Consider the following 18,219-nt stretch of genomic DNA (forward strand, 5'->3'; position numbering starts at 1 on the left):
TCCAGGTGATTACAGGGTCTCGCACTGTTGCGCTACTTGGTTAATGCCTCATATGCTTAAAAAAAAAACCTTTGTTTTTCTACTTCTAAAACTAGTATATAACCTTGTTTTCTCCAAATTTTCATAGAAAGGAATACCTGTGGGCCTGCCGTTCTTCCTTCAAATAACTCAGTATTCCCACACAAAAAATAAGGTGCTGCCAGCAATTGTCTGTAGACCTAAACCTTTACACTATTGCATAAATCCTCTGAACTTTAGAATTCCTTAGAGACACACTCACTTCCTACCTTAGCTATGCTTCAAATAGAACTGGAAGACAGTGAAGGGGGACAGTGCAGTTACTCTTGTGAGCATTCACCTGTCATCATTGTCCTTCTTCCAGGAAATATAATAATTAAGAAATGAAATCGGTATTGCCTATTATTCTCCCTATATTATTATTGGCAAAGGAGTTCGTGGCACGGAGTCGATCTGTTGAACGATTGTGAAAATGCATGGAAGATGGGAAAAGTGTGGGTTATAGGAGGGCAAGGCTGATGCGTCTGTAGTTTTCTCACAGTGGTGGGGACTGTCAACTATAGAGGGCAGGGTCAGGGAAGGTTGCAAGACAGAATACTGACTGTGAGACAACGTCAGAAAAAAGAACAGAAATAGGACTAATGAATAGAAATAGAGGAAGTTACAAAAAAGATAGTACTAAGGAGATGAAAAGGAATTTAGTGGGACAAAAAGAAAAAAGAAAGGAAAAATGAAGGAAGAGAAGACTTCCTTTTGAAAGATTATGTAGAAAATCAGGGAAATAGATTCTGGAAATATTGTAATAGTGTAAGGTTTTAACTGTTGTGTAGAAGTTCTGTGGCAAATCTCTGGTAGTTTTTAGAGTGGATGACAAAATGATAAGAAAACAGAAACAATGTGTGGAGGCTTCGGGGTTGGGTACCTAATAAATCATTTAGAGGCACAGCATTGCATCCTTTGAAATCTCTCACCAATGTTCAGCCAGCAAAGAGGCACTAATATATTGTGCTGAATGACTCTTCAGCACAGTTTAATGAAAAGAGCCAGGAGTTAGCAGATTTGAGTTCAAAGCCCAGATTGTGCTACATGACTTTAGATGAGTCAACCTTTCTAGACCTCAATTTCTCCCTTTATAAGATGGGGTCAGTATTTACTATAACAAAGGAAACTGGTAGTGATGGCAACATGTTTGCAAATCAAGGTGATATTACTAGTGGTGCTCAGTTCCAACAAGAATTTCTTCTTACAAGGCAGTGAGAAGGCCTCCCCCAAAAAGCTTCAGGGAAATATGAAATTGTACATAATGTGGATAAACATTAGTGTTGATTATTCCTTATTATTTCCTGGTGATGTATGCGATTTGGGGTGGGGTTTGCTTGGGATAGATTTTGTGGGTGGTGTAAATAGTTAACATACTTGGCTGCTAACCAAAAGATTGATGGTTCAAATCCACCCAGAGGCTCCTCCGAAGAAAGGCCTGGTGAGCTACTTCGTAAAAAATGAGCCATTGGAAACCCTAAGGAGCACAATTCTACTCTGACAAACATGGGGTCACCATAAGTCACAATCAGCTCAATGGCAACTGGTGTTTTTTTTTGTCGTTGTTCTTCAGGTCAGTTTTTTGATCAAATAAGGGCTGATTGTTGAGTAGATTCTCTTCCCATACTGCATCTCAGTATAACACTTAAGAGTCATTTCTTGGCCCTGTGGCATGCATCTTGCTTTTTGTGTCTCTCTGGGTCAGCTCTTTCCTAAAATTGTTCTTCTCATAAAAGAGCCAAAGCGGAACCACTCTGGTTGTGCTGTTGGCAGTAACTCTTGAGTGAGGTCTGACTTTTCTGTATTTGCCTTTTTTCTCTCATGGCCAGAGTGGGGTCTTTTAAGTGTCACCAGGTAAAGGATCATGGCTTCCCTCCTTGATGAACACCTGTGCCTATTTGCTCCTGGCTGCGTGTGGAGAGAACAGAAGGCTGAGGCTCTGCTTGCTCTCCTGTGGCTCAGCTCAGAGCCGTCCATCACACTATCCCATGTGTGAGGGCATGGGCTCGCCTCTCAGAAACCCTCCTCCTGGGCAGCCTCACACAAGGGCTCCCTGTGCCCTCCTCTTGGAAGGATAAATGGCCAAGAACCCTCACTGGTGTAGCTAATGTCAGAAAAAAGACTGCCCTTTTCCATTTCTATATTCTGTATTATGGGCCCTAAATCTAGAATATCTTCTTTGCCAAAACATTGAGATGAAATCCAAGAACGTTCTGGAATGATTGTATAGTGACAAGAAGTTGGTAATTATAAAGGTTTTTTCACTTTGTACTTAAAGATTACTTCTGAATGTGCTTTCTGGATAGATGTTTTTTATCCCATGAGGCTCCAGGAAAATTTCTCTTTCCTTAGCACCCAAAAGTCCCTGGATGGCGCAAATGGATAAAGCATTCAACTGTTAACTGAAAGGTTAGGGGTTCCAGTCCACCCAGAAGTGCTTTGGAAGAAAGGCCTGGTGATCTACTTCTAAAAACTCAGCCATTAAAAACCATATGGAGCAGTTCTACTCTGATACACATAGGTCTCCAAGTGTAGGAGTCAACTCAGTGGCAGATTATCTCCCAAAAGGTCACTGTGCGGAAGAAATGGCTCCCATAAGCCTCACAGGACCCCATGTTCTATACCTCAGCACGGAAAGTTCTACAAAACCCAACTTTCCCTAAGTCCGGCCCATGGCCTGGATCTGGTCAGATACTTGGGTTGGCCATTGTGTTTTCCATTCAAGCACCTGCTCTGAGGCCTCCTACCACCCAGAGTTACAAAGGAGCCTCTTCCCTCAGGCATTCACTAGCCTGACCTTGGTGTTGACCTAGAGTCTTCTGCTATAAATGGAATATTTCAGTCAGATATCAGCACAGACTGTAGCCCAAAGGAAAGACAACCATCAACAGGGAAATGCCTCAACTTTGAGCTTCTCACTGTGCTTCGGAGGATGGGGTGTGGAGGACAAGGGAACACTCTTAGAGTTGGAAACAACACGGAGAGGGAAAAAGAGAGAGAAAGGATGTGGGAATCAGTCATTCCAAGTCTGAGGCGGAATGTTGCTTAAAGGCACATTTGGGAGCGAGAGGGAGGCTGTTCTGTCTAATGTGATATAAGATATAAGAAAGTAGAAACTCAGCACCTATGCATATGTGAAAATATATTAAACAAAAATTATACAAAATAAAATGCATTATTCCTTGAAACATGAAAGGCATCAGATAAATGACTCACACCTTTAGTCTAAATAATTTATTCCTTTCAAACTCTGTGTATGCCCAAGGATCCAAATCTGCAGAACACTTTGGGTTATGATTAATAAACAATGAATAGGTATATGAAAGTAGAAAAATATAAGCTTATCTAGATACACAGCACCCCTCCTTGAACAGGCCATTAACAGGCATTATATAGGCCAATTTTCACATACTTTAGTAGTATGGGGCCTTACGATATTTTTAAAAGAAAATCAGCTGTTGTAAATCCATCTTATTATTTCTATAATCAGTTATTTTTAAAGGTATATTAGTAAATAAAGCTATTTGATCATGAGCATAGCCAGTCCACACATTAAAAAAAAAAAATTGAAATAAAACACAAAGAATATAAGATGATGAATGCAAGTTTCTTAATTTTACATTAGATTCCAATGAAGGTATATTTCCTTATTTAAAAAAATTAAGAAAAGTCCTGGGCATTTTCTAAGTGACAAACCATTAGTTCATTTCATCTATAATTATGACCTCAGCTACTAAATACATAATTTAAAAAAAAAAATTAAGAATTTTTTGTTGAGTACTCTCTATACATAATACATTTTTTAATACTTAGAATAATCTGATGAAAATTTAACTTGACCAGTAATAAAATGCACATGTGGCTTGATTACCTGAAATCCTCATTTAGCTTGGCTTATATGTATTTTTTTCTATCATGATTTCATATTCCATTTAAGAACAAAGTCTTTTACTGTGAAAATGTGCTAAAATTTGGGACTGTGTTATTTCTTCAGAGCTACAAGTATGACTTTCTTTCCAACCAATATGTTCCCAATTTCAGGAAGGAAATTGACAGAACTTTCATAAAACCAAAGACTGGCAGAAACAAAGTAAATAACGATGAAACGGAGCAATAAATCACCCAGAAGGAGTGTCCCCTGCCAAAAAGAATGTGGCATTTTACCCTCAGAGAAACAAATGGCCTCCTGGTCCCCCAGAAGGCCGGTTCCCACATGTCAGCATCACTCACTTCTTTATCCTTTCGCCAAAGGAAGCCACTTCATCTAGGATGTTCTGGACACTGACACATACCTCCTGGATGGCATAGATTTTATTTATAAATCCCTTTTTTTCACTGTCCTAAAACAATAAAAAGAGAGAGATTCTGTATAAGTGAAGGTATTCTTCAGTGCTTGGATTCTTTGGGTTGTCCCTCTCTTGCATTGTTTTAACTTAAATAAACCTCATTTCTGTGTGTATATAAATGGATAATTGGTACCCATGAAAATTCAGGATATGAAGGCAGATGGAGGAGGAAGTATACCCAGCATCAGGCCACTCTATGCTACCTATGCTACTAGAAAGGTGACTGCAAAGCGAGAGACTTAGATTCTGTTGTCCTTGCCCTGATGAACAGAAATATTTCAGGGGGCTGGGTGAGGACGAAGGTAGGTCTCAGAATGACCAAACCAAGAACTGGAGGCAGGGCCCGCTTCACGACCCTGGACCCACCATGACTTGCCACTGAGCTCCCCCAGTTTCTTGACCCCATCACCTAAAGGTAGTTGTGGTTCCAGATACTTCAGCAGCAGAGAATGCTGAGTGCAAATGAGATGACCTGTAAGCAGTGAAAAATGAAAAAACAACAAGGTGGACAAAAATCCATTAAGGGGACACTTCCCAGATTGTACCTTAGGTAGATCAGATACACACTAAGCCTGGCCCTCCTTTTAAAATGATGGTCATATACTTTAAACAGTAGCGTAAGCTATATTAGTCAAGGTTCTAACTTCACATTTTTTCTCCCTTTTGTGCTTAGTTCTTCGTTTTAAAGCTTCTGCTGAATTTAAGCAAAACTTGTGTGCTTCAGAGTGGGTGGGTGGAGACTGAGCATGAAGTACCCAGAGTGGTGTGGGCCTAGGGGAGATGTGCACATTTTGTAATTTTAGACCCAGGGGAAGAAATAGTGGTGGCCTTTCACGATTGAAAATTCTGCTTAGTAGCCTGGCATCACAGGCACTTGCCTAGGCTGTCTGGTGGAGACCATCCAACCCGGATTCCATGACTCCATTCCTCCATGCCAGCTTGAATATCTATGGAAATGTAGATCCAATTTCATTACTTTAAGTTCTTTTGAACACTTGCACAGTGTGCCAGAACACTTGAGACCTCATGTGGCAGTCAGAGCTTGCTGAAAGCAGCCAGGAGGCGAGAATAATAATGTCGTCATGTTGCACATTTACATACTGACTTTCATTTCAAAAGAGTCTAAAGCTCTTTACACTGTGAACATTCGGCTGGGGCTGGCAACCTGCCACCCCAGACACTGAGGGCAAGTAGATGACAGGTGTGTATGTATCCTCCAAGGACAGCAGGATACGGTGGGACCAAGAACGTGGCAGCCGGTTTTATAACTTGATCTTTAGTGCAGATACCAGTTACTCATAGGCTCCCTTTAAAAATTTAATTCCCATGGGAGATCTTTTTCAAATTATTCATCTAGTTTATGCCAAAATGGATTGTCAGACAATAAGGTAGAGGAGATGCATGAAGCTTCTCATTAAAAGTATAAGGAGCAATTAGCTACTCAGGGTTCCCACTATCTTCAGAAGTCATCCTTCACTTGCCATTACAGACATGGGTGCATCAATTTCTTCTTTTCCCTCTCTGCAGTAATAGAACAAAATGTATTAATTCAGTTATGTAACTGTATACTTTAGAATAAAGAGCCCTGGTGACACAGTGGTTAAGTACTCTGCCGCTAACCGAAAGGTTGGTGATTCAAACCCACCAGTCACTCCACTGGAGAAAGATGTGGCAGTCTGCTTTTGTAAAGATACTTTAGAATAAAATGAGTAATTAGTGGCTTCTTCCAGTTCCTTTCTTTGTTACAAAGTTAGTCTGGGCTATTAATTGTTGTGGCCGTTAGTGTTCACCTCTCTCAAGCACTGAATAAGTTCATTTATGTCTATGAGTGATGTGTTCTTATATATTTTTTTCTATATACAGAATAAATCAAACTGGAGTTGAAGCATGCTGCTTATACAATGGAAGACCATTGTGAATAATGCCTTACTGGTTCGAAACTATGATTGGAAAAATATTTCTTTCACAATAACAATAAAATACATAAAATACTTAGGTATGACATTAACAAGAAATGTGCAAGATCTGTATGAAGAAAGTAGTGACACCGTGTTTCTGTATTGCAATACTGAATATTATAAGGATGTATTTTTCCCCATTGAACATATAGATTTAATACAATTTCAAACAAATGCTAATGTGTTTGGAGTGGGGAGAATCTGATTAAGTGTTTCTAAAATTTGTTTGGAAGAATAAATGGGCAAGTATAGCTAAGAAATTTTTGCAAAAGAGAAATAATAAGGGATTTACTGTACTAGATATTTAAAATTATTATTATAATTAAAGTATGTGATATGGCCAATGAAATATATAGGTGTTTGGTAAGGCACCATTGTAAGTCCATCATAAAAAAGGAAGTATTATGCTATGGGACCATTTTTTAACTATTTGGGGAAATTATGTTAGATCCTAACTCACAGCAAAGCCCAAAGTATTCCTGATTAATTTAAAAACTAAAAGTCAAAAATAAATTATACAAATAGATGAAAAATGTAAGTTATTTACTGACCTTGGAATAGGGAAGGGCTTTCTAAACATACAAACAGTAAAAGAAATCACAAAGGAAAATAATTGATGGCAACCATTGTATAAAAAATAAAGCTATTATGCCACAGATCATCATAAATTTAGAAGACTAACTGTGAAAAAATTTGCAACAAATATAACAAACGATAGGATGATATTTCCAATATATATTCAATAAGTATCTGAAAAAATCTTAAATGCAGTTTTGTTTATAGAAAAGAGAAAAATCACTAGCGTGTTGGGTAGAATTAGTTATGGTACATACAACTGGTAGACTAAAATAAAATTTTAAAAAATGGAAAAAAGAAGTAAATGTCATATACAGTATAGTCTTATTTTAAAAATAAGTATGTTAGAAAAAAATTAAAGGAATGTGTCAAAATATTTCAGGTGATGAAAGTTTATCTTCTTCCTCAGAGTGTAATACTTAAAGTCTTTGTGATGAATATGTTTTACTTTTATAATCTCAAAATTCTCTGATTTTCTCCAATATCATTATGAAAAGGAGGTGAGTACAGGAAATGAATGGATTTGTACTCATTGAGCATGGTTTTACTGTGGCTCAGTTATCTTTTTTTCTTAATGTATTTTTCAAATTTTTCTAAGCGATCTTAAGTTACTTTTAGAAAGAAAAAAATTTTTTTTTTTTTTTTTTTTTTTTGGGAAAGGAGCAGAACATAAATAGACACTCATTAAACACTTCCAATACCAAAACCAAACCCACTGCCGTAGAGTCGATTCCCACTCATAGCAATCCTATAGGACAAAGTAGAACTGCCCCAGAGGGTTTCCAAGGAGCGGCTGGTGGATTCAAATTGCCTACCTTTTGGTTAGCAGCCCAATGTTTATTATATAGATTGTTTAAATCTCATAATCGTCACATGAGTAGATATTTTTCTGAACTTTACAGAAGAGAAGACTGAGGCTCAGGGGTCAGTACAGAGTTTGGATTGGGACTATAACTGGCCAACTTCATAGCAATGTTCTCCATAATATACTATGTGACCTTCCCACACCACCCAGGAGGGCTTCAATTCCTACCCAGAATCCCTGCGATATAAATAAGAAGAATAGACTTGAAAAACGTTTAGATACTTGTATTCGAAATACCATGATCTAGTTTTGAGATTCGTCATACAGCTAAAATCTTCAGCAAGAAAAAAAAATCCAGAAATTCTGATTCAAAGGTGGGAAGTAGAAGAAGTGTTAGAACCTACCAGATCTAGTATCAATAATGCAGTGTGCAGATATTAAATATTGGACCTTCAATAAAAGGATGTGTCCTTTAAGGCATTTGTAAAGATAGTTTTTAGTAGATACTTTAAAATCCAAGTGCTGATGTAAGATTATTGACTAAAGAGTTTTAAAAATTTTGACCACTCTTTATTTTGTTTGTTTTGTTTTGTTTTTCTGCACTCCCAGCCCCTTACCCGGCCACCAAATAACAAAATAAGATGGTGTGTAATGTTGGCAAAGTTTTGAAAAGCAAATGGTTTGGAATGAAATTTTTATTTTAAAATATTTTTCATCAAATTCTATATTCCTCTGCTGTGGTCTCCAACCAATGAAGTAATTACTCTTTATATACAGTATATGACCCAAAACTGCAATGGGTAATGGAATTGCTCTGTGTTGCATTCCAATATTTCATACGTTTTTCACTAATGTTCAATACTTTGTTAGCAGAGAATAAATTGGTACATTTCTTTTATTGTCGTCTTTGCTTTCCTTTATAAACCAACTTGGATGAAAGAAATATCATAGGGTAGTTAATCATCCAAAGGCTTGGTAGTGACACTGGTTTAAAAAAATGCATTACTAAGGTTTCTTTTGAGGATGTAAAAAAAAAAAAAAAAATTACCTATAAAAACAGTTATAACTATAAATCTGAGAACATGTGAGATTTATATTGTACAACTATTTCTAATGATTCTGTACAATGTAAAAAAAAAATTCACCTATTTTAAACAGTTTTAAAATAGATGATTTTAAATAGTCCAGAAAACATCAATAACTGCAAAACTTACAATACAGTGATTCGCTAATATTCACCTATTTTGCTATGACATTTCACACAGAAAGATAAGTATAGTCTTCCTAAGAAGTATCAACTTCCTAACTCTGTGATATTTAAGAAAACCTGAAGACTTAAAGAACCAATGTGTCAAATTTATTAGAAAAGACTACCTTACATATTTGGGGCATCCTGATCACTGACTTTCAAACCAAAATGACAGATGTACCCCGCACTCATTGATCCTGCTCTGAATGGGAAGAGGAAGTCAAAGTGATAGGCATCAGAAGGTGTGTATTCTGGCACTCACTCCTCATGCCCAGCTGCATCTTGCCATGGTCGTTATTGCTAGTTAGGAGCCCTGCCACAGTGGTGTGGTTGACATCATAGAAAATGAATCTGTTTCAACACCATACTGATCATAGTTAGCAGGTATGTAGAGTATGCTTGCTCCATATACCAATGTTATAAAGCTAATGTTATTTCACTTTCTTTCCAGAGAAGGAGAGTGTCTTAAGAGTGAAAGGGGGAAGCTATTAAACCTACGCCAGGATAACAAGCATAGAATGGAATGTCCCAGCAAATCAGGGCATATGGTCACCTTGCGTACTATTTCCTGGAGGAAGCATTCAGATCTGATATACCTTCTAACCCAAATGACTAATCTTGAGCATAAATTTGCTTTTCCTTTAAATTCTTGATATGTTACCTCTGGGAAAAGGTTGATATTTGCTATGAGACATAATTATTTATTACAGTTTACCGCTGACTGCAGCTCTTCTGTGGGCGAATATAGCCCCACATAGCATGAAGTTTACAGTTGTGTTTGGAATATGTTTATGTCTCATGTGATTTATTTTCTATGCTGAAGAAGGTTTTTGGTGCACAACTATCTTTAGTTCATCCAGTACAATGTCCTGCAAAAGCAGACTTCCTCTCAGATGTATACTTCTTACTTGTGGAAAATATATTAGGTATGAGGTATAGATTAGATAAAGGCACACGAAGAAGTGATCCAATGTCTTCTCCTGGCCAAAATGCCTTCTTTTTCAGCTATCGAAAACTGGGTTTCAGCCCAAAATCTAGAATGCTGAAATTTTCACAGAGAGCACCTTGGCAACTAACTCAGAGAGTCCTTTGACTACTGAATCTTGTCCAAGCGTCTTACTCAGTTCTTGGTATATCAAATCTTATCCTGTTTATTTGGTGCCTTGACGCTTTTTCTGATATGGGCCTTAAAAATGGGAACCATCCTTCAAGATACTGAAGGATTCTGAGAGATATTTAAGAGGACAGATGGACACCACTTAACAAAACAGTGTATTTTTCTCTTAACAGTTCTCAAAAACATCTACATTTCAGGGTTGTAGGGAAGACTAGAAGCCCCGGTGGCACAGTGGTTAAAGTGCTTGGCTGCTAACAGAAAGGTCAGCAGTTTGAATTCACCAGCTGCTCTGCAGGAGAAAGATGTGGCAGTCTGCCTCTGTAAAGATTTATAGCCTTAGAAACCGTATGGGGCAGTTCTACTCTGTCCTGTAGGGTTGCTGTAAGTTGGGAGCGACTGAACGGAAGTAGGTTGGTTTAAGAAAGACTAAATTAAATTAGATAATACATGTAAAATTCCTACTACAATGCCTGGTACAAATAAACTGTCTATTGTAGAAGTAATAAAATTATAGATAGAATTCCTCCTTATAAAGAATCCAAATTTTTTAATTTTTTTTTTGCTTATATTAAACACAAAATTTTGACATATTAGAACCTCAAATATATGAAACCTTTTATGCATGTTTAGTTTCACTCCAGATGACAGTGTTAACTCATCAGAGTCCATTTTAGAAAATGATGGTAGATTCTTTATAATGTTGCATTGAGAAGATCTTATTTATTTCCCTTCTGCTGACTTGGCACAAGTTTTTTGCAGAATGAGCATTTACCTGGTCCTAAGTTTTTCTTCCTCTGCTACAACTTAGCCCTATGCTCTTCGATGCTCATTTTCTACAATACAATTTGTACTAGTATTTAGTTGTACCTAGCCCATGTTGGTTCAATGCTATACGTTTGTGTGAAACTTTAAAGATGACTGTGAAGTAACAGGAATTTGGAGTGCAAAGTCCCTTGAGCTGGGCAGGGGAAACTAACTAGATCCCTTGGGCTTGGCAGGGTAAACAATAGGCATCTTAAAAATGGCCATGGGCACTCCTGAGAGTTATGATAAAAGCCAGGAAGGAAAGGTAAAGGAAGGAAGGAAAGAAAAAGAGAGGAGATAGGAGAAAAGAGGAGGGAAGAGAGGAAAAAGAAGGGAAGGGAAGGGGGAGAGGAAACTTGGAGAAAAGACACTCCAACAGACAACAGGAGGCTGAGGAGGAGACGGGCAAGTTGGGGTTATTATGAGGCCGTGTCATCACTAGGGATGATGTCGTCCAATGGAGTAACTCATGGTGTCACCCCCCCCCACCTGCGGGGCTGGCCAGAGAAGCCTCCTCTGGTGAGCAGAGCCACCCAGCCCACCCGCCCCCACCATGCTGCGGCTCCCTGCAGCTCCGATTGGCCACGGTGGAGACCCTCTCTATGCCCAATGGCAGGCACCTCCGCCCACCCTGCCACACCACAACTGGTGGGGAGGGGCGGGGGGAAGCAGGAGTGAGGAACTACCTTCCTGGGTGGCTGGTGACACCAACCCTAGTGACACCACTGCCTTGGTGGCCCTCTCTCCCTGCAGCGGCGGCCTGCCTGCCGCTGCTGCTGCCTCCACCACCACCACCACAGGGACCTTGGGATCATTTTGGTGTCACTCCGAGAGTATCAGAGGGTGGGGCCCCTACACCCTGCATCTCCGTAGTGATGCCACTGATACCAGGAAGAGAAGAAAAATGTCTTGAATCAGAAACAAAAAATGACAAAGCCAAGGCAACATCAAAACTTCCTAACCATGTTAACTTCTAATTAAATATAAATAATATTATTTGTAAAAGCTGTAGGAAAATATTTAATTTTCATGTAAATAAACCTTACAGAAGGCACCCAGCTGTGCAGGTGTACCTGCTGTCAAGGGCGTGAATTACCTGGAGCTTTTTTTTTTTTTTTCTGCTACTCAGATCCCTCACTGTGTAGGCCCTAAGGGAGTTACAAATCTACTAGTCCTAATGATTTAAGAAAACCCCCTTAACTGTCCTGCAAGCACTAGAAAGCTCTTAAAAGATTAGGACTGTATATCAGTATCAAAACCTTTGACTTAATCTCCTTGCCAGCAGGCAGGAAGTGTGCTTTCCAGAGAGTAGCCTTGTGGATTATCCCACCTCAGGCCTTTGTCCCAGAAGAAGTTCTGCTATCAGATGAAATCTACCTGAAAGGGTCTATGAGGCCTACCTCCAGGCAAACCTTAAGAGAAGCCAAAACAGAAGCTGCGTGGCTGCTGTTCCCAAGAAACCAGAGAGGAAAACAAGTAAGAAAGATGACTTTCACCAGACAATACATGCAAGTGTTGACATAAGAACCTGTCAATGCCTCTAAAAGACACATGAGGAAATGTTCATGATCATTAACCATTAGAGAAATGCAAATCAAAACTACAATGAGATACCATCTCACCCCAACAAAGGCTAGCATTAAAACACAAAATAATACACGTTGGAGAGGTGGAGAGACTGGAACACTTATACACTGCTGGTGGGAATGCAAAATGGTACAATCACTTTGGAAATTGATTTGGTGCTTCCTTAAAAAGCTAGAAACAGAAGTATCATAGGATCCAACAATCCCACTCCTTGGGATACATCCTAGAAAAATAAGAGCCCTTACACGAATAGATAATATGCACACCCATGTTCATTGCAGCAGTGTTCACAATAGCAAAAAGATGGTGCGCATTAACTGACGAATAGATAAACAAATTATGGTATATACACACAATGGAATACCAGGCAATGATAAAGAACAATGATGAATCCACAAAACATCTCACAACATGGACAAATCTGGAAGGCATTATGCTGAGTGAAATTAGTCACAAAAGAACAAATATTGCATGAGACCACTATTATAAGACCTCAAGAAAAGGTTGAAATGCAGGAGAAAACTTTGTTGGTTACGAAGGAGGGACAGAGAGGGAAATTCACTAACTAGATAAACCAAACCAAACGAAACCAAACCCGTTGCCATCCAGTTGAGTCAATTCTGACTCACAGTAACCCTATAGGACAGAGTAGAACAGCCCCATAGGGTTTCCAAGGAGCACCTGGTGGATGTGAACTGTTGATCTTTTGGTTAGCAGCTGAACTCTGCCACCAGGATTTCCAACTAGATAGTAGACAAGAATTATCTTAGGTGAAGGGAAGGACAACACACAATACGGGGGAAGTCAGTACCACTGGACTAAACCAAAAGCTAAGAAATTTCCTGAACACAACCAAACACTTCGAGGGACAGAGTAGCAGGGGTAAGGGTCTGGGGGCCATGGTTTTGGGGTCAATTGATACAACAAAGTTTATTAAGAAAATGTTCTGCATCCCACTTTGTTGAGTGGCGTCTGGGGTCTTAAAAGCTTGTGAGTGGCCATCTAAGATGCATTAATTGGTCCCAACCCACCTGGAGCAAAGGAGAAATGAAGAACACCAAAGAGAAGGAAAATAAGAGCCCAAGAGACAAAAGGGCTACATAAACCAGGGACTCCATCAGCCTGAGACCAGAAGAACCAGATGGTGCCCAGCTATCACCAATGACCGCCCTGACAGGGAACACAACAGAGACTCCCTGATGGAGCAGGAGAAAATTGTGGTGCAGATCTCAGATTCACGTAAAAAGACCAGACTTAACGGTCTGACTGAGACTGGAGGAACCGTAGAAGATATGGCCCCTGGACTCTTTGTTAACCCAGAACTAAAACCATTCCCAAAGCCAACTCTTCAGACAAAGATTAGACTAAAACCTAAAATACTACTTGTGAAGAGTGTGCTTCTTGGTTCAAGGAGATACAGGAGATTAAATGGGCAGCTCCTGTCCAGAGGCAGGATGAGAAGGCAGAAAGGGTTAGGAGCTGGTTGAAAGGACACAGGAAACCTGGGGTGGAAAGGAGGAGTGGGCTGTCATATTACAGGGATTGCAGCCAGGGTCACATAGCAATATGTGCATAAATTTTTGTATAAGAAATTAACTTGAGCTGTAAACTTTCACCTAAAGCACAATTAAAAAAAAGAATTTGTATGCCTCCCAGGGCTTTCTGTAAAGTCAAAATGAACAGACTGTGGAAATGTTTTCAAAATGTGAAAACCCACTCAGGATTAAAGTGGCTTCAGACAAATCATTGCCTAGCCTGACCTCACTAAAAAAAAAAAAGAAACAGTTAAAAAAGGTGTACCATAAAATCCCTTCTAGTTACTATTTAGCCATTTTACATATGGAACAGCCTCTGACTCTAGAGTCATCTGAAGGCCTCTTCCAGGAAGTTGTTGGTAATTCTCTCCTCCCTTTCTTATGGGTTTCAGTAGTTGAAGTTTAAGTAAATGCCACACAGAAGCATCAAGCTTGTTCATGAATCCAAATAATAAATGTAGTGCTTGTTTTTCTTTATTCCAATGTCTGATGAAAAAGTTGTGTATGTTTTTAAAACACTTCTTTTGAAATTGTTTATTTCACTTTCAAATATAGTTGAAGTTAAAATGCAGAGCTAGAGAGGGCAGGCAGAGAGCACTCCATAATTCTAATTAACCATAATCTTATTTAGAAGATGACTAGATTTCTAACTGGTACTAAGCATGGTTCAAATTCCACCACCATCATTCCCTCAGCTATATGATTTTAAGCAATTTACTTAACATTTTCTTCTATAAATTGAGGATAATAATGGCTCAACTGCTAACCAAGAGGTCAGCAGCTCAAATCTACCAGCCGCTCCTTAGAAACCCTGTGGAGCAGTTCTACTCTGTCCTGTAGGGTTTCTATAGGTAGGAATCGACTCAACGGCAATGGGTTTTGGGGTTTACCTCAGTGATGGTTATAAAATTTAATTTGTTTAGTCCATTTAAAAGATTTATAATAAATATCAGGGACACAGGAAATGCTCAATAAATAGTAGTTATTAATATCATTAGGAGTTTCTGGATGTTACACATGGTTAACACGCTTGGCTGCTAACCTAAAGGCTGGAGTTTGAGTCCACCCAGAGGCACTTCCAAAGAAAGGCCTGGTGATCTACTTCCAAAAATCAGCCATTGAACATGGAGCATAATTCTTTCTACCCTGATACACATGGGGTCGCTATGAGTTGGAGTTGACTTGACAGTAACTGGAAAAACTGGAAAAATTAATATTATTAACAATTTGAGAACACTGAAAAAGGAAATATTAGAAAATTTAAATGTTAAACCTTATTAAATTTTAATTAAAGGAGATAGAATTTTCTTCTTCAGCTCTAGCTAAAGAATATTAACTTATGTTTGTATATCTTTGTTATATATAGCATCTCATATGACCCTAACAACAGTCACATAAGGATGATAACCAAAACCAAACCCATTGCCGTCAAGTCAATTCCGATTCATAGAGACCCTATAGGACAGAATAGTACTGCCACATAGAGTTTCCAAGGAGCACCTGGTGGATTTGAACTGCTGACCTTTTGGTTAGCAGATGTAGCTCTTAACCACTACGCCACCAGGGTTTCCTTAAAGATGATAGGTGTTATTCTCATTCCCTACATGAGAAAACCGGAGACCAGCTGCCTAAGTCACACGTCAAACTTCTACCTCAATATATGCTCCCTCTCCTTTGGTGCCTCCACCTGCATTTGTTCTCCTTTGAGATAAGAGATTTGAAAAATGGTGATCTAAGCCAAAAGTTCATCTGTGCACAGTGTTCCCTGCCCACTGAAATATGTATGTTTTCCACAAGACACATGTCTTTTACCATGTGACTTTATCTGTTCTTTTCCAGGTAAAATTTCCCATTAGACTTAGCAATTAGTTCTTCAGACTCATGACTTAATCAGGGCCAGTGCTCATTATTTAATCTTAAATAACACAAACTTCCTTGCCAATCTACTTAGTGCAGTTTTTAATCAAAGAAAGATTCCCTTTATTATATACTCAAAAGAGCATATCCATGAAGGTGTGGGACCCTCAAAAATTGTTTTCAACAGATTTATGAAAAAAAGCATTGACCTTTGTAAAGAGCTTTATAGTTTATAAAGCATTTTCAGCTGATCTTCCCATTAATACTTGAGATGGCAGGGAAGGTAGTCTCCCCATTTTACAGATCAGAAAACTGAGGCTCGGAGAAGCTAAGATCTTATTACTGGTAAAAAGAATTCCAGAGGCTTTAACCCATGTCTTATGTTGGAATTGGGCTCCTTTTTTTTTTTTTTTAGGTCACTGTCAAAAAGCAGTTGAGTCACATATGGTATTTTTTTGGCTACATTATTTTAGATATTTAAACTTGGTTCTCCCCCCAAAACTAACCTTGAGGTATAATCAAATTGTGTGAGAAAAGAATCATATTAGTATTATAGAAACAATGCTCTTTGTGACATCTCCAAAACCAAGTAAGGATTACTTTGTGAAATCTGGAGGCTATTTTTCTTTACAAATATTTTACAAGACAAACTTGTACCTTTCTAAAAAAGCACATCTGTTGTAAATTACCTCTTCATAGAAAGAGAGAGAATCACCATCCCTTCTCCCCATCTGAGCTTAAAAGAGATTTGTTGACATATTCTGAGACCGGCATAGACAAAATAGCACAGGAAAGAGGAGGCGGTCAGCAGGACCAGGGTTTGGCTTTGCTTAAACTAATTCCACATGCCCCACGAACCATTAGCTGTTTTTTATTTCCTGCTCTAAAGATCTGTAGTGAAAATAATCTGGGGTAGGGAAAAGCTGCACTTATTTTTTTTTCCCCCAGTAAGATGGCTGTGTTAGCAAATAGACCATATGAGGCACCTTCAGCAAACCAAGGTCTTTAATGATCCATTTTTCAAACACTACTGGTATTTCCTTTCCAAACAAAGATGCACTGTGACTGGAATCAATTTCATCATTTGTATGGTTACAATTGCCAAGTTTCTGGAAATAATTGCCATTTAAATACTGGATAATATTTTTTATATGAAGCCAACAACAGTTTTATTGCTGTTTAATTTCCGTGATTTGTTTGTTTGCTGTAACTTTTCAGTCTTCTGAGAGCATGAGGTCTGTGGCTAGGCAAAAGTCTTAAGAACAAACAGGAAAAAAGCAATGTTGAAGTCGTGTTAATGGCCTAACTTGAATATACCAAAAAAGAGAAATCAGCATTAGGCAAGAACCATTTACTTCACCATTTTGAGCTTTTCCCTCTCATCTTCCTTAAAAACTGCACAATATATTGTCACCCACTATTTTCACACATTGACATAATGTAGGAAATCAAGGACAAGACTGACAACACCAATGTCTCCCTTAGAAGATAATAGGGCTCTTCAATGATATTCGATAAACCAGAGGTGATGTCGGTACAAATAAGGGCCCAGTGAATTTGGAAGGAACTAGGCCGTTTTTCTCTATTGATGCCATATGTAGCACGTACCTGAATAACAACTTAGTGCCCTGTGGGATGCTGCTGATATATGGGGTGGGCCTATCCCTTAAGCCTCTTCTTTACTGAAGACGAAATCACTAAAACAGTCTCTTTCTGAGGTCAACCGGGAAGAAAATACCAAAGGCCCACTTTGTTTAGTTAACGGCAATATTGTTGTTGTTTTAGTTTTACAGATATGGTTACTCTTTCAATTTATTTTGGGGAAAGGTGTGGGAAAAGAGCAAGAAAAACATGGGAATCTATTTGAATAAGTGTCTCAAATTCCTACACTAGGGTTGGCTATTGATTTGTTGTTGTTGTTAGGTGCTATTGAGTCTGTTCCAACTCACAGAGACCCCATGTACAACAAAAGGAAACACTGTCTGGTCCTGCTCCATACTCACAATTGTTGTTATACTTGAGCCCACAGATAATTTAAGTTTGTTTCATTATGTCGGCATGGCAGCAGAAAATCTATCTCTTAAGTGGGCAAATGGCCCCCACCAGATTTATATCATCAGAATTGACTCGACAAGCAATGGGTTAGCAGGGAATTACTTGCTGCTGCCGTGAAGGACTTCTTTGTTGACTTCGGCAACTGGTCATATTAAAGGAACAAAAAAAAAGGTTACCATCATGTCTCCACAGGCCTCTCTAATTTTAGTAGAGCGTATTATCCTTGCCCTCACTCCTCATGTAAATCTCTCTCAAGTCTGTGCTCTGAATGGA

At 38.7% G+C, this 18,219-nt stretch overlaps 1 protein-coding gene across 17 annotated transcripts in view; it reads right to left on the reverse strand.

Moving 5' to 3' along the window:
- Positions 1-18,219, reverse strand: part of MCTP1 (multiple C2 and transmembrane domain containing 1) — a 632,230-nt gene that overhangs the window by 20,975 nt on the left and 593,036 nt on the right. For all 17 annotated transcript variants that reach the window (XM_064274169.1, XM_064274167.1, XM_064274164.1 and 14 more), the window contains one exon: positions 4,288-4,397. In XM_064274169.1, the coding sequence (XP_064130239.1) occupies positions 4,288-4,397 (110 nt within the window). The remainder of the gene's footprint in view (positions 1-4,287; positions 4,398-18,219) is intronic.

This window comes from Loxodonta africana, chromosome 2, assembly GCF_030014295.1.
Source record: "Loxodonta africana isolate mLoxAfr1 chromosome 2, mLoxAfr1.hap2, whole genome shotgun sequence".
NCBI lineage: Eukaryota > Metazoa > Chordata > Mammalia > Proboscidea > Elephantidae > Loxodonta > Loxodonta africana.